Here is a 24,641-nt window from a genome sequence, read left to right as displayed (position 1 = left end):
ATCCTGTAAATCTATTGTAGACAAATAATGCCCTTGCTAAACAAAAGGCAGGATAGTCCTACAGTAACCATCTTGAATGTTGGTATCTTTACATAACGATTCAATATTGATAGATCCGGAACTGGTCTGAAGGAATTGACCTTCTTTGGTACAATGAAGAGATAAAATAAAACCCCAGCCCCTGTTCCAGAACTGGAACTGGCATAATTACTCCAGCCAACTCTAGATCTGAAACACATTTCAGAAATGCTGAGCCTTTGCTGTGTTAACTGGGACACGGGAAAGAAAAAAATCTCTTAGCAGGAGGCCTTAACTGAAGCCAATTCTGTACCTTTCTGAAACAATGTTCTGAAACCAGAGATTGAGAACGGAATTGATCCAAATAACTTTGAAGAAAACGTAATCTGCCCCATACCAGCTGAGCTGGAATAAGGTCCGCACCTTCATGGGTACTTAGGAGCTGGCTATAGGTTTTCTATAAGGCTTGGATATACTCCAAACTGGAAATAGTTTCCAAACTGATACCTTTCCTGAGGATGAAGGATCAGGCTTTTGTTCCTTATCATGAGGAAAGGAACGAAAATGATTATTAGACCTAAATTTACCTTAGATTTTTTATCCTTTGGTAAAAAAGTTCCCTTCCTTCCAGAAACAGTTGAGATAATAATTTATTACCCTGGAAAGAAAGGGAAAGCAAAGGTGACTTAGAAGACATATCAGCATTCCAAGTTTAATCCATAAAGCTTTTCTAGCTAAAATAGCTAGAGACATATACCTGACATCAACTCTAATGATATCAAAAGATGGTATCACCAATAAAATTATTAGCATGTTATAGAATAATAATAATGCTATAAAATTATGATCTGTTACTTGTTGCGCTAAAGCTTCTAACCAAAAAGTTGAGGCTGCAGCAACATCCGCTAAAAATATAGCAGGTCTAAGAAGATTACCTGAACATAAGTAAGCTTTTCTTAGAAAGGATTCAATTTTCCTATCTAAAGGATCCTTAAATGAAGTACTATCTGCCGTAGGAATAGTAGCACATTTAGCAGGAGTAGAGACAGCCCCATAACCTTAGGGATTTTGTCCCCAAAAAAACTCTAATCTGTCAGATGGCACAGGATATAATTGCTTAAACGTTTAGAAGGAGTAAAAGAATTACCCAAATTATTCCATTCCCTGGAAATTACTTCAGAAATAGCATCAGCGAGATTAAACACTTCTGGAATAACTACAGGAGATTTAAAAACCTTATTCAAACGTTTAGATTTAGTATCAAGAGGACCAGAATCCTCTATTTCTAATGCAATTAATACTTCTTTAAATAAAGAACGAATAAATTCCATCTTGAACAAATACAAAGATTTATCAGCATCAACCTCTGAGACAGAAACCTCTGAACCAGAAGAACCATTATCAGTATCAGAATGATGATGTTCATTTAAAAATTCATCTGAAAAAAGAGAAGTTTTAAAAGACTTTTATGTAAACTAGAAGGAGAAATAACAGACATAGCCTTCTTAATGGATTTAAAAAATAAAATCTCTTATGTTTATCAGGAACACTCTGAAAATTAGATGTTGACGGAACAGCAACAGGTAATGTAACAGTACTAAAGGAAATTTTATCTGCATTAATAAGTTTGTCATGACATGCAATACAAACAACAGCTGGAGAAACAGATACCAAAAAATATAGCAGATACACTTAGCTTGGTAGCTCCAGCACTAGACAGCGATTTTCCTGTAGTATCTTCTGACTCAGATGCAACGTGAGACATCTTGCAATATGTAAGAGAAAAAACAACATATAAAGCAAAATTGATCAAATTCCTTAAATGACAGTTTCAGGAATGGGAAAAAATGCCAAAGAACAAGCTTCTAGCAACCAGAAGCAATGAAAAAATAAGACTTTAAATAATGTGGAGACAAAAGCGACGCCCTTATTTTTTAGCGCCAAATAAGACGCCCACATTATTTGGCGCCTAAATGCTTTTGGCGCCAAAAATGACGCCACATCCGGAACGCCGACATTTTTGGCGCAAAATAACGTCAAAAAATGACGCAACTTCCGGCGACACGTATGACGCCGGAAACGGAAAAGAATTTTTTGCGCCAAAAAAGTCCGCGCCAAGAATGACGCAATAAAATGAAGCATTTTCAGCCCCCGCGAGCCTAACAGCCCACAGGGAAAAAAGAGTCAAATTTTGAAGGTAAGAAAAAATGATTAATTCAAATGCATTATCCCAAATATGAAACTGACTGTCTGAAAAATAAGGAAAGTTGAACATTCCGAGTCAAGGCAAATAAATGTTTGAATACATATATTTAGAACTTTATAAACAAAGTGCCCAACCATAGCTTAGAGTGTCACAGAAAATAAGATTTACTTACCCCAGGACACTCATCTACATGTTTGTAGAAAGCCAAACCAGTACTGAAACGAGAATCAGCAGAGGTAATGGTATATATAAGAGTATATCGTCGATCTGAAAAGGGAGGTAAGAGATGAATCTCTACGACCGATAACAGAGAACCTATGAAATAGACCCCGTAGAAGGAGATCACTGCATTCAAATAGGCAATACTCTCCTCACATCCCTCTGACATTCACTGCACGCTGAGAGGAAAACCGGGCTCCAACTTGCTGCGGAGCGCATATCAACGTAGAATCTAGCACAAACTTACTTCACCACCTCCATCGGAGGCAAAGTTTGTAAAACTGAATTGTGGGTGTGGTGAGGGGTGTATTTATAGGCATTTTAAGGTTTGGGAAACTTTGCCCCTCCTGGTAGGAATGTATATCCCATACGTCACTAGCTCATGGACTCTTGCTAATTACATGAAAGAAACACAATTTATGCTTACCTGATAAATTTATTTCTCTTGTGGTGTATCCAGTCCACGGATCATCCATTACTTGTGGGATATTCTCATTCCCAACAGGAAGTTGCAAGAGGACACCCACAGCAGAGCTGTAATATAGCTCCTCCCCTAACTGTCATAGCCAGTCATTCGACCGAAAACAAGCCGAGAAAGGAGGAACCATAGGGTGCAGTGGTTACTGTAGTTTAAATTTAAAAATTACCTGCCTTAAAATGACAGGGCGGGCCGTGGACTGGATACACCACAAGAGAAATACATTTATCAGGTAAGCATAAATTGTGTTTTCTCTTGTAAGGTGTATCCAGTCCACGGATCATCCATTACTTGTGGGATACCAATACCAAAGCTAAAGTACACGGATGAAGGGAAGGACAAAGCAGGAAATTAAATGGAAGGAACCACTGCCCGTAAAACCTTTCTCCCAAATATAGCCTCCGAAGAAGCAAAAGTATCAAATTTGTAAAATTTTGAAAAAATATGAAGCAAAGACCAAGTTGTCGCCTTGCAAATCTGATCAAAAGAAGCCTCATTTTTAAAGGCCCAAGTGGAAGCCACAGCTCTAGTGGAATGAGCTGTAATGCTTTCAGGAGGTTGCTGTCCAGCAGTCTCATAGGCTAAGCGGATTAAGCTTCTTAGTCAAAAAGAAAAAGAGGTTGCCGAAGCCTTTTGACCTCTCCTCTGTCCAGAGTAGACAACAAACAAAGCAGATGTTTGACGAAAACCTTTAGTAGCTTGTAAGTAAAACTTTAAAGCACGGACCACGTCCAAATTGTGTAACACAAGGATGGAACAACAATCTCTTGATTGATATTCTTGTTAGATACCAACTTAGGTAAGAACCCAGGTTTGGTACGCAGACTACCTTATCCGTAAGAAAAATCAGATAAGGAGAATCACATTGTAAGGCAGATAGCTCAGAGACTCTACGAGCCGAGGAAATAGCTACCAAAAAAAGAACTTTCCAAGATAAAAGCTTGATATCTATGGAATGAAGAGGTTCAAACGGAACTCCTTGAAGAACCTTAAGAACCAAGTTTAAGCTCCATGGTGGAGCAACAGGTTTAAACACAGGCTTGATTCTAACTAAAGCCTGACAAAATGCCTGAACGTCTGGAACATCTGCCAGACGCTTAACTAGCTGACAATCCTTTTTCCAAACCTTCTTGGAGAAAAGATAATATCCTAGCAATCCTGACCTTACTCCATGAGTAACCCTTGGATTCACACCAATAAAGATATCTACGCCATACCTTATGGTAAATTTTCCTGGTGACAGGCTTTCGTGCCTGTCTTAAGGTATCAATAACTGACTCGGAGAAGCCACGCTTTGATAAAATCAAGTGTTCAATCTCCAGGCAGTCAGCCTCAGAGAAATTAGATTTGGATGGTTGACCCTGAAGTAGAAGGTCCTGTTTCAGAGGCAGAGATCATGGTGGAAAGGATGACATGTCCACTAGATCTGCATACCAGGTCCTGCGTGGCCACGCAGGTGCTTTCAGAATCACCGATGCTCTCTCCTGCTTCATCTTGGCAATCAGTCGAGGGAGCAGAGGAAACGGTGGAAACACATAAGCCAGGTGGAAAGACCAGGGCGCTGCTAGAGCATCTATCAGTGTCGCCTTGGGATCCCTGGACCTGGATCCGTAACACGGAAGCTTGGCGTTCTGGCGAGACACCATGAGATCCAGTTCTGGTTTGCCCCAACGATGAATCAGTTGTGCAAATGCCTCCGGATGGAGTTCCCACTCTCCCGGATGAAAAGTCTGACGACTTAGAAAATCCGCCTCCCAGTGCTCTACACCTGGGATATGGATAGCTGATAGGTGGCAAGAGTGAATCTCTGCCCAGCGAATTATTTTTTAAACTTCTAACATCTCTAGGGAACTTCTCGTTCCCCCTTGATGGTTGATGTAAGCTACAGTCGTGATGTTGTCCGACTGAAATCTGATGTACCTCAGAGTTGCTAACTGAGGCCAAGCCTGAAGAGCCTTGAAAATCGCTCTTAGTTCCAGAATATTTAATGGAAGGAGAGACTCCTCCTGAGTCCACGATCCCTGAGCCTTCAGGGAGTTCCAGACTGCAGCCCAACCTAGAAGGCTGGCATCTGTCGTAACAATTGTCCAATCTGGCCTGCGAAAGGTCATACCTTTGGACAGATGGACCCGAGATAGCCACCAGAGAAGAGAATCCCTGGTCTCTTGGTCCAGATTCAGTTGAGGGGACAAATCTGTGTAATCCCCGCTCCACTGACTGAGCATGCATAGTTGCAGCAGTCTGAGATGTAAGCATGCAAACGGCACTATGTCCATTGCCGCTACCATTAAGCCGATTACTTCCATACACTGAACCACCGAAGGGCGCGGAATGGAATGAAGAACCCGGCAGGAATTTAGAAGCTTTGATAACCTGGACTCCGTCAGGTGAATTTTCATTTCTACAGAATCTATCAGAGTCCCTAGAAAGGAAACTCTTGTGAGTGGGGATAGAGAACTCTTTTCCTCGTTCACTTTCCACCCATGCGACCACAGAAATGCCAGTACTACGTCCGTATGAGACTTGGCAATTTGGAAGTTTGACGCCTGTATCAGGATGTCGTCTAAATAAGGGGCTACTGCTATGCCCCGCGGCCTTACGACCGCCATAAGTGACCCTAGAACCTTTGTAAAGATTCTTGGGGCTGTAGCTAATCCCAAGGGAAGAGCTACAACTGGTAATGCCTGTCTTAAAAGGCAAACCTGAGAAACCGATGATGATCTTTGTGTATCGGAATGTGAAGATAAGCATCCTTTAGATCCACTGTAGTCATATATTGACCCTCCTGGATCAGTGGTAGGATGGTACGAATAGTTTCCATCTTGAACGACGGAACTTTGAGGAATTTGTTTAAGATCTTTAGATCCAAAATTGGTCTGAAGGTTCCCTCTTTTTTGGGAACCACAAACAGATTTGAGTAAAAACCCTGTCCCTGTTCCTCCTTTGGAACTGGATGGATCACTCCCATAACTAGGAGGACTCGTACACAGTGTAAGAATGCCTCTCTCTTTATCTGGTGTGCAGATAATTGTGAAAGGTGAAATCTCCCTTTTGGGGGGGAAGCTTTGAAGTCCAGAAGATATCCCTGGGATATAATTTCCAACGCCCAGGGATCCTGAACATCTCTTGCCCACGCCTAGGCAAAGAGTGAAAGTCTGCCCCCAACTAGATCCGTTCCCGGATAGGGGGCCGTTCCTTCATGCTGTCTTAGAGGCAGCAGCAGGCTTTTTTACCTGCTTACCTTTTTTCCATGTCAGGTTTGGTCTCCAGACCGTCTTGGATTGAGCAAAAGTTCCCTCTTGTTTATTATTAGAGGAAGTTGATGCCGCACCTGCCTTGAAGTTTTGAAAGGCACGAAAATTAGACTGTTTGGCCCTAGATTTGGACCTGTCCTGAGGAAGGGCATGACCTTTTCCTCCAGTGATATCAGCAATAATCTCCTTCAACCAGGCCGAATAGGGTCTGCCCCTTGAAGGGAATGTTAAGTAGCTTAGATTTTGAAGTCACGTCAGCTGACCATGATCTAAGCCATAGCGCTCTGCGCGCCTGTATAGCAAAACCAGAATTCTTAGCCGTTAGTTTAGTCAAATGAACAATGGCATCAGAATAAAAGAATTGGCTAGCTTAAGTGCTCTAAGTTTGCCAAGTATGTCATCCAATGGAGTCCCTACCTGTAAAGCCTCTTCCAGAGACTCAAACCAGTACGCCGCAGCAGCAGTGACAGGGGCAATGCATGCAAGGGGCTGTAGGATAAAACCTTGTTGAATAAATATTTTCTTAAGGTAACCTCTAATTTTTTATCCATTGGATCTAAAAAAAAAAAAGCACAACTGTCCTCGACAGGGATAGTAGTACGCTTTACTATAGTAGAAACTGCTCCCTCCACCTTAGGGACTGTCTGCCATAAGTCCCATGTGGTGGCGTCTATGGAAACATTTTTCTAAAAATAGGAGGGGAAGAGAACGGCACACCTGGTCTATCCCATTCCTTATTAATAATTTCTGTAAACCTTTTAGGTATTTGGAAAAACATCAGTACACACCGGCACTGCAAAGTATTTATCCAGTCTACACAATTTCTCTGGCACTGCAATGGTATCACAGTCATTCAGAGCAGCTAAAACCTCCCTAAGCAACACGCGGAGGTGTTCAAGCTTAAATTTAAATGTAGAAATATTAGAATCAGGTATCTTTCCTGAGTCATTAACATCACCCACTGACTGAAGCTCTCTTTCCTCAGCTTCTGCATATTGTGAGGCAGTATCAGACATGGTTCTTAAAACGTCAGTATGCTCTGCATTTTGTCTCACCCCAGAGCTATCTCGCTTACCTCTAAGTTCAGGTAGTCTGGCTAATACCGCTGACAGTGTATTATCCATGACTGCCGCCATGTCTTGTAAAGTAAACGCTATGGGCGCCCTAGATGTACTTGGCGCCATTTGAGCGTGAGTCCCTTAAGCGGGAGTCAAAGGGTCTGACACGTGGGGAAAGTTAGTCGGCATAACTTCCCCCTCGTCAGATTCCTCTGGTGATACATTTTTTAAAGACAGAAAATGATCTTTATTGCATAAAATGAAATCAGTACATTTGGTACACATTCTAAGAGGGTGTTCCACCATGGCTTTTAAACATAATAAACAAGGAGTATCTTCTATGTCAGACATGTTTATACAGAATAGCAATGAGACTAGCAAGCTTGGAAAACACTTTAAATCAAGTTAACAAGCAAATATAAAAAACGGTACTGTGCCTTTAAGAGAAACAAATTTTGTCAGAATTTGAAAAACAGTGAAAAAATGCAGAAAATCAAACGAAATTTTTACAGTGTGTATAATAGGCTAACAGAGCATTGCACCCACTTGCAAATGGATGATTAACCCCTTAGTTCAAAAAACGGATCAAAAAAACGAAATAGACGTTTTTTAACAGTCACAACCAACTGCCACAGCAAGCTGTGGCCCTACCTTCCCCAATAAACAACTTTGGAAAGCCTTTGGGCCCTTTAGAGATGTTTCCTATAGCATTCAGAGGGCCTTTGAGGGAAGCTGGATGTCACAGTTTGTAATTTTAACTGCACCAACTGTAATTTTTATACTACAATAGTGGAAATTGTTTCTAGTCAAAATTTAAGCCAGCCATGTGGAAAAAACTAGGCCCCAATAAAGTTTTATCACCAAAGCATATATAAAAACTATTAAACATGCCAGCAAACGTTTTATATTGTAAATATCATAAGGGTATTACCCCTGGGAGTAAGCATGATACCAGTCGTTATTAAATCATTGTATTCAGGCTTAACTTACATTAATCCGGTATCAGCAGCATTTTCTAGTGTTTTCCATCTCTAGAAAAAATTATAACTGCACATACCTGATAGCAGAATAAACTGCACGCCATTCTCTCGCTGAAGTTACCTCATCTGTGTAATCCCCTCAGACATATGTGAGAATAGCAATGGATCTTAGTTACAACCTGCTAAGATCATAGAAACCTCAGGCAGATTCTTCTTCTATTTACTGCCTGAGATAAAATAGCACAACTCCGGTACTATTTAAAAATAACAAACTTTTGATTGAAGAAAATAAACTAGCTATATTTAACCACTCTCTCCTACAACGTCCTTGCTTGTTGAGAGTTGAAAGAGAATGACTGGCTATGACAGTTAGGGGAGGAGCTATATTACAGCTCTGCTGTGGGTGTCCTCTTGCAACTTCCTGTTGGGAATGAGAATATCCCACAAGTAATGGATGATCCGTGGACTGGATACACCTTACAAGAGAAATATGCGCCCCTTTAATATCTGTCCCTAATTAGCATTTCAAAGGTTATGTACATAGACTGCTCTGAGACTGTATAACAATGCAAGTTTTAATTAAAAAAACATACACCATGCATGTGTAAAATGTCCTGTTTTAAATTACTCAGGATATGAATAAGGTTAGATGAGATCACCTGGGATATTTTGCCAACAGCCTTTATCTGCCCTGGAGACTGTGCCTGCATCTGAGGGACCTGCACCTGTGCAGCCTGTTGCTGTTTAAGCAGCTGGAACTGAGCTTGTGTGATGGTCTTATTGGCCAGCTGGACCCCAGCAGTGGTAGCTGTAGAGAATATAATATAATCATAATGAGGAACAAGCCAAGAAAAGAAATGAGGGATGGACACATACACATCCTAGGTTTGTACAAAAAAATAAATATTAGTTGGTTGTATACATCCTTAGGATAACTATTTGGACACAATCACGTAAACGCATGATGCAGTTACAGAACATTACCTGTTGTCACTTGTGTAACTATGGATCTGGCTTGTGTCTGGACAGGAGTAAGGCTGCTGCACACCACAGCGCCACCTGTCACTGGGGTCACAGCTCGAACACCCTGGTTTGTTGCTATGGCAACCATTTCTGTTGGTGCAGACGAAGTTGCTACTGCCCTTTGCTGTGTGTGTACCACCTGAGGAGTACCGGGAGGTGCCTAAGAGAGCAGATGAAAGATTATTATTATTATTATATTCATTATAATATCTATTTGTGCTGCTAAAGTATTGCTTAATACGCATCCTGCAAACAGATTACTCTGCAGGCCTGTGCTCTACAAATACAAACACAGGGATTATTAGCACTAAAAACATTACTAATGGAACGTAAATAAAACAGTTCCATTTTCTATCTGCTTGTTATGATTTTGAGATGATGGTGATATCAACATTTTTCAAACAATTACTTACGGACAATGTCCCGGGTAAAACAGGAGATGTCAGTCTTTTGTTTATTGGCTGGAAGGTAGCAGGGGGAACTCCTGCCACAGTGTTCACGATCACATTCCCACTTACAGTGGCTGCAAATTCAACAGTTAAATGTTATTGACAAATTAGTTTAGTGTAGCATAAGATTACAAGAAAAGTTATATACAGTATATATATATATATATATATATATATATATATATATATATATATATATATATATATATATATATATATAATTATTTGAGGTTAAAAATTAAAAACATTCAAAATTAAGGATTTACTATAAAACTTAAAAAAAAAAATCAGTCATAAATTCCACCATGTACATCATAGACTAGGAAATTCCTGCAAAATGCTTTATATAAAAATTTATGAATATCAACTTCTTAAACTTTCATGATTTGGACAGAGCATGCAATTTTACAGTTTACTTCTATTATCCAATCTGCTTTGCTCTTTTTGTATCCTTTGTTGAAAAGCATACCTAGGTAGGGGCAGCTGTTTTATTAGCCAATTAGTGGTAAACTGTTTATGGACATTTTATTTGGAACACTTATTATTATTTACAGGGTTCTCTTTGTTTAATTCCTAAGTTCACTGCTATATATATATATATATATATATATATATATATATATATATATATATATATATATATATATATATATATATAATTTATTGTATGTAAGTTTACATGCACTATTTATTTGATTTTATAGTGCAATAAACCTATTACTTTGACACTATTATCATGTGTGTTGATGTTTTACTCCACCAGTATGGATGGTCATAGCAATATATGACCATTGTTTTTCTCTATTTAAAGGGACAGTCTACCATAGAATTGTTATTGTTTTAAAAGATAGATAATCCCTTTATTACCCATTCCCCAATTTTGCACAGCCAACATGGTAATATTAATATACTTTTTACCTCTGTGATTACCTTGTATCTAGGAACCTTCTTCCAGCCCCCTTATCACATGACTGTGACTGTTTATTATCTATTGTCTTGCAGTTAGCATTGTTTTGTGCTAAATCTTAAATAACCCCCTGTGCCTGAACCCAGTGTTATCTATATGGCCCACGTGTACTTTCTGTCTCTTTGTGTTGAAAAGAGATTTAAAAAGCTTGTGATAAGAGGCAGCCCTCAAAGGCTTAGAAATCAGCATATGAGCCTACCTATGTTTAGTTTAAACTAAGAATACCAAGAGAAAAAAGCAAATTTGATGATAAAAGTAAATTGGAAAGTTGATTAAAATTAAAAGTCCTATCTGAATAATGAATGTTTAATTTATACTAGACTGTCCCTTTAAGGTTTGAGGCAAGAGTGCTTTTTTCTAGTACTTTTCATTTTCTTTTTTTTTTATTTAACATTTTATAAATTTACTAGAGGACCAGTCTTTTATGACTTTTTGCCTGCCTGCCTGCCTACACTATACTTGTGCCCGGTTATTTTATTATTTACTAGCTTTCAATTAACTTTTTTTGTCAAATGCTGCTTTCATATATATGATAGAAAGTGTTTCAGAAGAATATCCCTTTAAGAAACAAATCATTTTACCAGCTTGAATCCCCGTTCCAGTTCCAGCAGTTTTGATGGTTCCAGCCTAGAATGAAACACAGAAAGTTAAGTGTGACTGAACGAGACAAGGAAAATAACTCTAGATATATACTCAACATAGACAAGAGAAACAATATATATTTTTCAAGTACATACTAGATACTAGAGCAGAGTTATCTAACCTTATAGTGCGAGATCAGCCAGAGGCTTTACTATTACATTATTCAACTGTTCTGCACATAAGCAACTTATGTCACATATTTCTTAATATTTCCCAGAGGGCTCTAGGACTGGTAAGGGAGGATTGGGGACAGACTTGCAGGCTTATTTAAGCAGGCCTATAACTGAAGAGGATGAGGGTAATGGGCATTGCATGACCAGACAAAAATACTGCTAGATTACAAGTTTTGCGTTATGGTGCGGTACGGCTATACCGCTGAAAAAATTAACCATTGCATGTGGAATGGCAGGTAACCCATATTACGAGTTGCGGCGGTATAGCTATACCGCAAGCATTTTAGCCTTAACGTAACCCTCCATTCCGCACTCAAAAAATTACGTTTGAGTGTGGGACTTTCCAGGTTGTGCGGTCCGGCTAAAATGTTTGCATTACAGCCTATACCAACACGATCCATTCCGCGATCTGAGACCAGTAGTTATAGATTTTGCAAAACAAAAATGTTTCACAAAACTCATAACTAGAATGTAACAAAGTACACTAACACCCATAAACTACATATTAACCCCTAAACCACCACCCTTCCGCATCACAAATACTATATTAAACTTATTAACCCCTCATCTGCCGCCCACACACATCACAACACTAAAATAAACCTATTAACCCCGACCCCCACATCGCTAACACTAAATAAATCTAGTAACCCCTAAACCGCCGCCCCCCCCCCCACATCACCAACACTATAATAAAGTATTAACCCCTAAACCTCCAGCCCCCCACATCATAACTAATAAACAAAACCTATTAACCCCTAAACCTCCAGCCCCCCACATTGTAACTAATAAACTAAACCTATTAACCTCTAAACCCGCCGGCCCCCCACATTGCAAAGCACTAAATTAAACTATTTACCCCTAAACCTAACATCCCCCTAACTTTAACTTAAAAGTTACAATATAACTATCTTAAAATAAATAAAAACTTACCTGTGAAATAAAAAAAACTAAGATTAAACTATAAATTAACCTAACATAACTATTCTAATAAAATAAAATAAACTACCAATTAAAAATACTAAATTACAAATTTAAATAAACCTAATACTACGAAAAAAATTAAAAAATCTAACATTACAAAAATAACCCCGCTAAAATTACGAAAAATAAGAAAAACACTATGATTACAAAAAATAAAAAACGAAATTATCCAAAATAATAAAAATTACACCTAATCTAATAGTCCTATAAAAACAAAAAAGTCCCTCCAAAATAAAAATACCCCTAACCTAACAATAACCTACCAATAGCCCTTAAAAGGGCCTTTTGTAGGGCATTGCCCTATGTTAAATAGCTCTTTTACATTAAACAATTACAAAGTCCCCCCTAAAAGTAAAACCTCCCACCCAACCAACCCCCCAAACTAAAAAACCTAAGTCTAAAAAAATCCTAAACTACCCATTGCCCCTAAAGGGGCATTTATATTGGCATTGCCTTTAAAAGGGCATTCAGCTCTTTTACTGCCCTTAAAAGGGCATTTAGCTCTTTTACTGCCCATCCCTAATCTAAAAAAAAAAAAACCCCAAAAAAAACCTAACACTAACCCCAGGAAATCTACTCACGGTTCCTGAAGTCCGGACATCCATCTTCATCCAGGCAGCGAGAAGTCTTCATCCATGCGGCATCTTCTATCTTCATCCTGGTGTCGCAGAGCTGTGGAGGCGCGGAGCCAATAGGATTTCAGTAGCTCTCATCCTATTGGCTGATTTGAAAATGTCAGCCAATAGGAATGCAAGGTACCCCATATTTAAACGGGTTCCTTACATTCAAGCTTCAGTGTACAGCGTTGACCGTATGAAGAGGATCCTCCACGCTAGATATCCGCGCCGCCGGCAAAGATGCTCCATGCCTCTACAGCTCCGCGGCACCAGGATGAAGAAAGAAGATGCCCCCGCGATGGATCAAGATGTTGCCGCCTGGATGAAGACTTAATTTTTTCGTAGTATTAGGTTTATTTAAAATTTGTCATTTAGTATTTTTAATTGGTAGTTTTTTTTATTTTAGAATAGTTGTGTTAGGTTAATTTTAGTTTAATCTTATTTATTTTTTAATTCACAGGTAAGTTTTTATTTATTTTAAGATAGTTATATTGTAACTTTTAATTTAAAGTTAGGAGGGTGTTAGGTTTAGGGGTTAATAGTTTAATTTAGTGTTTTGTGATGTGGGGGGCCGGCGGTTTAGGGGTTAATAGACTTAGTTTATTAGTTACAACGTGGGGGCTGGCGGTTTAGGGGTTAATAGGTTTAGTTTACTAGTTACGATGTGGGGTCTGGCACTTTAGGGGTTAATAGGTTAAGTTTATTAGTTACGATGTGGGGGGCGGTGGTTTAGGGGTTAATAGGTTTAGTTTATTAGGTGCGATGTAAGGGGTTGTCGGTTTACTTTAATACTTTATTATAGTGTTGGCGACGGCAGTTTAGGCATTAATAGGTTTAATATAGTAGTAGCGATGTGGGTGGGCGGCGAAGTAGGGCTTAATACGTTTATTAATTGTGATGTAGGGTGTGGCGGTTTAGAGGTAAATAGGTTTATTTAGTGTTGGTGATGTCGGGGAGCGGCGGATTAGGGGTTAATAGCTTTATATAGGTGTCGGCGATGTCGGGCGGCGGTTTAGGGGTTAATCATTTTATTTAGTGTCAGAGATGTCGAGGGCGGCGGTTTAGGGGTTAATAAGTTTAGTGTCAGCGATGTCAGGGGCAGCAGTTTAGGGGTTAATAGGTTTATTTAGAGTCGGTGATGTCGGAGCGGCAGTTTAGGGGTTAATCACTTTATTTAATGTCAGGGAGCGGCAGATTAGGGGTGTTTAGACTAGGGGTTTATGTTAGGTTTAAACGTAATTTTCTTTTCCCCATAGACATCAATGGGGTTGCGTTACGGCGATTTGCCATTCCGCAATTGCAGGTGTTAGTTTTTTCTAACACTTTCTCCCCTTCGATGTCAAAGTGTAATACTTTGTAATATTATAGCATTTTCTTCTAAAACGTCTATGGGGGAAAGCGTGCACGAGCACGTAAACTCAGCCCTTGGTTTTTGTGTCGTATGGAGCTTAACGCATCATAACGCACAGCACAAGGAGGTTTTTCAGTAACTCGTAATGGCAGCGCTATGGAAAGTGAGATACCGCTAATTTTTTTGCGTTATTTACGCACCCGGTATAGCGCAAAACTTGTAATCTAGGTGATAGTTATTTAAAAGGAAAGCTGCAGGAGAGACTGCAGAAAGTTAAAGTACATTTTAAAGAGTATTAATACAGCACTGCATTTAACCCTCTTATGATGTATAAATGACAATGCTTACTATGGGCTAGACTATGAGTGCTTTTACATTAAACAATTACAAAGTCCCCCCTAAAAGTAAAACCTCCCACCCAACCAACCCCCCAAACTAAAAAACCTAAGTCTAAAAAAATCCTAAACTACCCATTGCCCCTAAAGGGGCATTTATATTGGCATTGCCTTTAAAAGGGCATTCAGCTCTTTTACTGCCCTTAAAAGGGCATTTAGCTCTTTTACTGCCCATCCCTAATCTAAAAAAAAAAACACCCCAAAAAAAACCTAACACTAACCCCAGGAAATCTACTCACGGTTCCTGAAGTCCGGACATCCATCTTCATCCAGGCAGCGAGAAGTCTTCATCCATGCGGCATCTTCTATCTTCATCCTGGTGTCGCAGAGCTGTGGAGGCGCGGAGCCAATAGGATTTCAGTAGCTCTCATCCTATTGGCTGATTTGAAAATGTCAGCCAATAGGAATGCAAGGTACCCCATATTTAAACGGGTTCCTTACATTCAAGCTTCAGTGTACAGCGTTGACCGTATGAAGAGGATCCTCCACGCTAGATATCCGCGCCGCCGGCAAAGATGCTCCATGCCTCTACAGCTCCGAGGCACCGGGATGAAGAAAGAAGATGCCCCCGCGATGGATCAAGATGTTGCAGCCTGGATGAAGACTTAATTTTTTCGTAGTATTAGGTTTATTTAAAATTTGTCATTTAGTATTTTTAATTGGTAGTTTTTTTTATTTTAGAATAGTTGTGTTAGGTTAATTTTAGTTTAATCTTATTTATTTTTTAATTCACAGGTAAGTTTTTATTTATTTTAAGATAGTTATATTGTAACTTTTAATTTAAAGTTAGGAGGGTGTTAGGTTTAGGGGTTAATAGTTTAATTTAGTGTTTTGTGATGTGGGGGGCCGGCGGTTTAGGGGTTAATAGATTTAGTTTATTAGTTACAACGTGGGGGGCTGGCGGTTTAGGGGTTAATAGGTTTAGTTTACTAGTTACGATGTGGGGTCTGGCACTTTAGGGGTTAATAGGTTAAGTTTATTAGTTACGATGTGGGGGGCGGTGGTTTAGGGGTTAATAGGTTTAGTTTATTAGGTGCGATGTAAGGGGTTGTCGGTTTACTTTAATACTTTATTATAGTGTTGGCGACGGCAGTTTAGGCATTAATAGGTTTAATATAGTAGTAGCGATGTGGGTGGGCGGCGAAGTAGGGCTTAATACGTTTATTAATTGTGATGTAGGGTGTGGCGGTTTAGAGGTAAATAGGTTTATTTAGTGTTGGTGATGTTGGGGAGCGGCGGATTAGGGGTTAATAGCTTTATATAGGTGTCGGCGATGTCGGGCGGCGGTTTAGGGGTTAATCATTTTATTTAGTGTCAGAGATGTCGAGGGCGGCGGTTTAGGGGTTAATAAGTTTAGTGTCAGCGATGTCAGGGGCAGCAGTTTAGGGGTTAATAGGTTTATTTAGAGTCGGTGATGTCGGAGCGGCAGTTTAGGGGTTAATCACTTTATTTAATGTCAGGGAGCGGCAGATTAGGGGTGTTTAGACTAGGGGTTTATGTTAGGTTTAAACGTAATTTTCTTTTCCCCATAGACATCAATGGGGTTGCGTTACGGCGATTTGCCATTCCGCAATTGCAGGTGTTAGTTTTTTCTAACACTTTCTCCCCTTCGATGTCAAAGTGTAATACTTTGTAATATTATAGCATTTTCTTCTAAAACGTCTATGGGGGAAAGCGTGCACGAGCACGTAAACTCAGCCCTTGGTTTTTGTGTCGTATGGAGCTTAACGCATCATAACGCACAGCACAAGGAGGTTTTTCAGTAACTCGTAATGGCAGCGCTATGGAAAGTGAGATACCGCTAATTTTTTTGCGTTATTTACGCACCCGGTATAGCGCAAAACTTGTAATCTAGGTGATAGTTATTTAAAAGGAAAGCTGCAGGAGAGACTGCAGAAAGTTAAAGTACATTTTAAAGAGTATTAATACAGCACTGCATTTAACCCTCTTATGATGTATAAATGACAATGCTTACTATGGGCTAGACTATGAGTGCTATTTATCGCTGCCACTTGTGTGTTAACTACGCTCAACTTCGGCTTTTTACGCACATCGAGTACCACACGTATTACAAGTTGAAAATAAAAAGCTGTAATTAAAATATCATAACCACGTTAATGTATTACCCCCAGAGACTTCAATGGTGCAAAAGGCTGGAAAAAAAACACCCAACAAGTTGCAAAAACACAATCACGTTTAACAAAGTGCGCTGACCTGACCTCAAATATAAATATTTCACATTCCAATGTTCTTCACATAGAAGAATATGTTCTTTACTCATACATACATATTTCTATATATATTTGATGTTTTTTTGGTAAAATATATATCTATACCTATACACACAGTTAAACACTTTAATAAATATGAATATTGCATAAATATGATTTTTCATGTTTTCATCTACTCGACTGCTATATGTCTGTTAATACATATTTACAAATATAAATACATATGTAGACACACACACATATATATATATATATATATATATATACACACACAGTATATATATATATATATACACACACAGTATATATATATATATATATATATATATATATATATATATATATATATATGGTAAAGGAGGTCAAATCAGTACCTTTAGAAGAGGTCTTAATCAGTGGGAGTCACAGGAACTTTTTAGTGTGGTTCACTCAGTAGTCACAACATAGAATTCCCTGATGCGTTTCGAAGGGTTAACCTTCTTTATCAGAGGGGATTCTGTTCAGTTGACTAGAAAGTTCATGTGACTTCCACTGACACATTTGTTTGTGTAATCCGCCCAGGGCCGGTGCTAAGATTTTTGGCCACACAGGCGAGGATACATTTTGTCGCCCCCCCCCCCCCCAAATTACATCCCATCCCATTGCTAGTTGAAGACATAGGAAACCCTACATCATGATTCAGACAGAGCATGACATTTTAAGCAACTTTCTAATTAACTCATATTATTAATTTTCTTCGTTCTCTTGGTATCTGTATTTGAAAAGCAGGAATGTAAGCTTAGGAGCCAGACCATTTTTTGTTCAGCACCTGGGTAGCGCTTGCTGATTGGTGGCTAAATTCAAATCAAACAGTGGTAGTGCTGCATAGCAAACAAACAGTGGTACTACATCTATATCTACACATCTATAATATAAACACTGAAATTATATTAACAGTGGCACACTGACCTCTTCTTCAATCCTGATGTAAGTGAAATCACAATAAGTGCTTGATATGGTAAAATTAAATAATACAGAAATTCTAATTCTAATCCACCATCTTTATATATATATATATATATATATATATATATATATATATATATATGTATATAAATATATATAGGTATATAAATATATATATATATGTATATAAATATATATAGGTATATAAATATATATATGTAAGTAAATATATAGGTATATATATGTAGGTATATATATGTATATATACGTATATGTATATATATATATATATATATATATATATATATACAGCCAAAAACAGAAAGCACTTCAGAAGTCTTGTTAATTTTATCACCTTTAATAGTGAACGTTTTTGGGCTACAAACAGCCCGTCCTCAAACTTACAAGGTTAGCAAACACTTACCACCCCACTGTGTTATAGACCGCCACCAAGACCAAGTGCGCCACGCTCTCCGCGGTGGATGCGTCGCCCCTAGCGAGTGACGTCATCGCCCGCGGCAACGTGCAAAAAACTAAAAAAGGGCAAAGACAACAGTAAGATATGCGGGCATAGAGATAAAAAATTCTAAGCACTATAATAATACAGTAATATGCATTACAGGAGGCAAACTGGTAGATATATAACAAAAGTAGTTAAAACAAAAAAAGTAGTTAAGACAAAAAAAACTACCAGAAACAACGGTTGGTAACTGATAAACAATAAAGTTACCTGGAAAATACCTCAAAAATGCAAAGAACTAATGCATAAACGACTATGGGGCTCCACCAAACAAATAGGATTACCAATCTGGTAAATAATTTTATAATAAGCACTTATGTAATAAACATTAGAGTGGAGTCGCATACCCGGACAGTCAGAGAAGAAAAAGCAAATGATATTTATTATTTCTAAATATAAATAAATCCTGGCTCTCATTAATAAACAGCAATGCAGAATGTTCATGGACTCCCCATGGATACATCATTCAACCCTGGATACGGGTCATAGAAACACCTGCCAATCCAGCTGTGTATTTAGACCATAAGGTACCAGTGTATTTAATTCGAAAGTCCATTTCGCTTCTCTTTGTAGAAGTAATCGGTTTCTGTCACCCCCTCTGGGTAGTGGTGGTACATGGTCTATGATCGTATATTTCAGATCCATGATGCTGTGATGATGTTCCAGAAAATGTCTGGCCACTGGTTGCTCAGACGCACCCTTGTTAAGTGCCAACTTGATTGCAGATCTGTGGTTTGCCATCCGAGTGCGTAAGTCATCACAAGTTTTTCCTACATAATAAAGCCCGCAAATACAGTGCAGAAGATACACTATATACGTGGTAGTGCATGTCAGGCGGAATTTGTGTTTATAAATTTTTCGTTTATGTGGATGGGTAAAACTTGATCCAGTGATTAACCCCCCACAGGTTGTACAACCTAGACATCGGAACACCCCAGGTTTTTTAATATCCAGCCATATTGAAGACTTGTAACTGTGTATGGGGTCAGTTTTAATAAGCCAGTCCCGTAGAGACCTAGATCTCTTGAAACCCACTCTTGGGGGATCAGCCTTATACAAAGGTAATGATCTGTCTGTCTTAATAATGTCCCAATGTTTGTTTAGTATGTCCTTTAGGGGGCCTTTATCACCTGTAAATGTTGTGATGAATGTCATCCTATTGTCCACCTGCTTAGCTGTACAGGTGCTGTCCTGACACACCTGGGCACGTTGTTCCATGAGTAATTTATCCGGATAGCTCCTGGCTTCAAATCGTTGCATCATCTCAGTGAGTTGCTCTTCTCTTTTTTCTTTTTCAGAATTATTTCTCACCACCCGGAGCAGTTGAGATTTGGGCAATGCTCTCTTCAACAGGGGAGGATGGCAACTAGTGTAATGTAGCAAGGAGTTTCTGTCCGTCTCCTTTCTATATAAGGTGGACTGAATCCTGCCATTGCTGATGTATAGTCTTACATCTAAGAAGTCGATCTGTCTTTTGCTGGTAGTCATTTTGAATTTCAATGCCAAGTTGGCTCGATTAAGCTGCTGAAACCATTCATCCAGACTAGCTGCTGTCCCAGACCAGATCAGGAACAGGTCATCTATATATCGCTTAAAAAAAGCGAATATTCTTGACCTTGAATAGCTCTGTGCCAAATTCCTCGAAGTGGGCCATGAATAAATTGGCGTACGATGGGGCCATATTAGACCCCATCGCCGTACCCTTCAACTGTAGAAAGAAAGATTGTTCAAAGCGAAAGTAATTGGTGGTTAAACAAAATTCCAATAATTGCCCAATTATCTCAGGAGGAGGTCCAATGTATGGAAATCTGCATAGATGAAATAAAACAACAAGTAACCCCTCATCATGAGGGATTACAGTATACAAGCTAGTCACGTCTAGTGTGACTAGCCATATATCATCTTCCACCTCCCCAAATTGCTTGAGCATCTCCAGTAATGCCATGGAGTCCCTCAAATATGATGGTGTATGGTATACCAGCGGTTTTAGGAATCTGTCCACTAAAGTGGCTATAGGCTGTTGTATGGACCCTATTGATGATACAATGGGCCTTCCAGGAGGGGGTGAAATCCCCTTATGTATTTTGGGGAGAGTATACAGGACTGGGGTTCTCGGGTATGGGACCACCAAATAAAGATAGGTGTCTTTATTGATGAAGCCTTGTTCATAAATCAATTTGATGTATGTGTCAAGTTGTTTCTTGAATATCTGTGTGGGGTCATGTGGAAGCGGTCTGTACGTGTCACCATCCGCAAGCTGTGATATAATCTCTGTCCTATAGTCCTTATAGTTAAGAATAACCACTGCCCCACCTTTGTCAGCTTCACGTATGATTAGATCTTTATTCTCAGCAAGATTTTTTAAGGTTTTCCAATCGTCCTTCGAAAAGTTATTAAACGTCTCCTTCTGCTGTAGTGACAATGAGTGATTCACATCCTCCTGTAGTCGTCGCGTAAAGGTGTTTATACTAGCGTTACCAAAATGAGGAGTATAAGTAGATTTTTTCTTTAATTGACTTTGGTCAGTCTCAGTTTCTCCAAATTTTTCTTTCAAGGATAATAATCTCTGGAATTTCTTGGTATCAATATAAAAATCAAAAGGGTCAGTTCTGGAAGTTGGAACAAAAGTGAGTCCCTTATTTAATATCTTAATTTCAGAGTCATTGAGGGGGTAATCACTCAGATTAACTACTATGTTGTTATTCCTCATTATTTCTGTATTGGTGGTTTTCCTCTTATACCCACCTCTCCTGATCCTCTCCCTCTTCCTCTTCCCCTGTAGTTTTTTGAACGTGTTGTTACCCCTTTAGGGTGTTGTATCTCTTGAGAGGGATTTTGTGCTGGTTCTGTGTCAGAGCCTGAACCAGACCCTGAACTTTCAATAGTAGTTAAATCCTGGGATTTATAATAGCGTGGTCGTCTCCTCCTGGCAATATGTTGTCTTTGTCTCTCACTGGCAGACAATTGCCATAAATAGACACGTTTGTCTCTGAAGTCGCTGATAACAGCTTCCAATTTCTTGTTTTTAAATTGTATCAGGTCAGTTAGGTGGAAGATGATATATGGCTAGTCACACTAGACGTGACTAGCTTGTATACTGTAATCCCTCATGATGAGGGGTTACTTGCTGTTTTATTTCATCTATGCAGATTTCCATACATTGGACCTCCTCCTGAGATAATTGGGCAATTATTGGAATTTTGTTTAACCACCAATTACTTTCGCTTTGAACAATCTTTCTTTCTACAGTTGAAGGGTACGGCGATGGGGTCTAATATGGCCCCATCGTACGCCAATTTATTCATGGCCCACTTCGAGGAATTTGGCACAGAGCTATTCAAGGTCAAGAATATTCGCTTTTTTAAGCGATATATAGATGACCTGTTCCTGATCTGGTCTGGGACAGCAGCTAGTCTGGATGAATGGTTTCAGCAGCTTAATCGAGCCAACTTGGCATTGAAATTCAAAATGACTACCAGCAAAAGACAGATCGACTTCTTAGATGTAAGACTATACATCAGCAATGGCAGGATTCAGTCCACCTTATATAGAAAGGAGACGGACAGAAACTCCTTGCTACATTACACTAGTTGCCATCCTCCCCTGTTGAAGAGAGCATTGCCCAAATCTCAACTGCTCCGGGTGGTGAGAAATAATTCTGAAAAAGAAAAAAAGAGAAGAGCAACTCACTGAGATGATGCAACGATTTGAAGCCAGGAGCTATCCGGATAAATTACTCATGGAACAACGTGCCCAGGTGTGTCAGGACAGCACCTGTACAGCTAAGCAGGTGGACAATAGGATGACATTCATCACAACATTTACAGGTGATAAAGGCCCCCTAAAGGACATACTAAACAAACATTGGGACATTATTAAGACAGACAGATCATTACCTTTGTATAAGGCTGATCCCCCAAGAGTGGGTTTCAAGAGATCTAGGTCTCTACGGGACTGGCTTATTAAAACTGACCCCATACACAGTTACAAGTCTTCAACATGGCTGGATATTAAAAAACCTGGGGTGTTCCGATGTCTAGGTTGTACAACCTGTGGGGGGTTAATCACTGGATCAAGTTTTACCCATCCACATAAACGAAAAATTTATAAACACAAATTCCGCCTGACATGCACTACCACGTATATAGTGTATCTTCTGCACTGTATTTGCGGGCTTTATTATGTAGGAAAAACTTGTGATGACTTACGCACTCGGATGGCAAACCACAGATCTGCAATCAAGTTGGCACTTAACAAGGGTGCGTCTGAGCAACCAGTGGCCAGACATTTTCTGGAACATCATCACAGCATCATGGATCTGAAATATACGATCATAGACCATGTACCACCACTACCCAGAGGGGGTGACAGAAACCGATTACTTCTACAAAGAGAAGCGAAATGGACTTTCGAATTAAATACACTGGTACCTTATGGTCTAAATACACAGCTGGATTGGCAGGTGTTTCTATGACCCGTATCCAGGGTTGAATGATGTATCCATGGGGAGTCCATGAACATTCTGCATTGCTGTTTATTAATGAGAGCCAGGATTTATTTATATTTAGAAATAATAAATATCATTTGCTTTTTCTTCTCTGACTGTCCGGGTATGCGACTCCACTCTAATGTTTATTACATAAGTGCTTATTATAAAATTATTTACCAGATTGGTAATCCTATTTGTTTGGTGGAGCCCCATAGTCGTTTATGCATTAGTTCTTTGCATTTTTGAGGTATTTTCCAGGTAACTTTATTGTTTATCGGTTACCATGACAACCGTTGTTTCTGGTAGTTTTTTTGTCCTAACTACTTTTTTTGTTTTAACTACTTTTGTTATATATCTACCAGTTTGCCTCCTGTAATGCATATTACTGTATTATTATAGTGCTTAGAATTTTTTATCTCTATACCCGCATATCTTACTGTTGTCTTTGCCCTTTTTTAGTTTTTTGCACGTTGCCGCGGGCGATGACGTCACTCGCTAGGGGCGGCGCATCCACCGCGGAGAGCGTGGCGCACTTGGTCTTGGTGGCGGTCTATAACACAGTGGGGTGGTAAGTGTTTGCTAACCTTGTAAGTTTGAGGACGGGCTGTTTGTAGCCCGAAAACGTTCACTATTAAAGGTGATAAAATTAACAAGACTTCTGGAGTGCTTTCTGTTTTTGGCTGTACTTTGCTTTTGCTAGCACCCGAAGCTGTTGTGTGAGGAGGATCTGGAGTGCACTTTGCCTGTATATATATATATATATATATATATATATATATATATATATATGTATATATATATATATATATATATAAAATACCGTCCAATGTAAACATGCAATAGATACTCCTGGAAAAACGGATGCACTCTCAGGTCTTTTAGTGAAGAAAATAAACAATCTTTAATGGAACGTTTTCAGGGACTTCCTCCCCATCATCCCCTGAAAACGTTCCATTAAAGAATGTTTATTTTCTACACTAAAAGACCTGAGAGTGCATCCGTTTTTCCAGGAGTATATATATATATATATATATATATATATATATATATGTATATATATATATATATATATATATATATATATATATATATATATATATATATATATATGTATATATATATATATATATATATGTATATATATATATATGTATGTATATATGTATATATATATATATATACACACACACATATATATATACATACACACACACACATATATATATACACACATATATATATATATATATATATACATATATATATATATATATATATATATATATATATATATATATATATATATATATATATACATATATATATATACATATACACACATATATATATATACTCCTGGAAAAACGGATGCACTCTCAGGTCTTTTAGTGAAGAAAATAAACAATCTTTAATGGAACGTTTAAATGCAGGGTTAAATGCAGTGCTGTATTAATACTCTTTGAAATGTACTTTAACTTTCTGCAGTCCCTCTGGCAGCTTTCCTTTTAAATGACTATCACCTAGATTACGAGTTTTGCGCTATACCGGGTGCATCAAATTGGTCTGCATGGCTGTCGTCCCTAAAGATGATGCACAAGAAAGCACGCAAACAGTTTGCTGAAGACAAGCATACTAAGGACAT

At 38.7% G+C, this 24,641-nt stretch overlaps 1 protein-coding gene across 1 annotated transcript in view; it reads right to left on the bottom strand.

Annotated features, from left to right (window-relative positions):
- LOC128648916 (E1A-binding protein p400) overlaps positions 1-24,641 on the bottom strand; it is a 684,550-nt gene that overhangs the window by 51,644 nt on the left and 608,265 nt on the right. The window contains exons 44-47 of the mRNA XM_053701874.1: positions 11,234-11,279; positions 9,650-9,759; positions 9,198-9,396; positions 8,873-9,021 (exon numbers count right to left, since the gene is read on the bottom strand). Coding sequence (XP_053557849.1) covers positions 8,873-9,021; positions 9,198-9,396; positions 9,650-9,759; positions 11,234-11,279 — 504 coding nt within the window. The remainder of the gene's footprint in view (positions 1-8,872; positions 9,022-9,197; positions 9,397-9,649; positions 9,760-11,233; positions 11,280-24,641) is intronic.

The sequence above is a fragment of the Bombina bombina genome, chromosome 2 (assembly GCF_027579735.1).
Source record: "Bombina bombina isolate aBomBom1 chromosome 2, aBomBom1.pri, whole genome shotgun sequence".
Lineage (NCBI taxonomy): Eukaryota > Metazoa > Chordata > Amphibia > Anura > Bombinatoridae > Bombina > Bombina bombina.
Note: the sequence above shows the minus strand (reverse complement) of the source record. Positions and strands in the feature narration are given on the sequence as shown.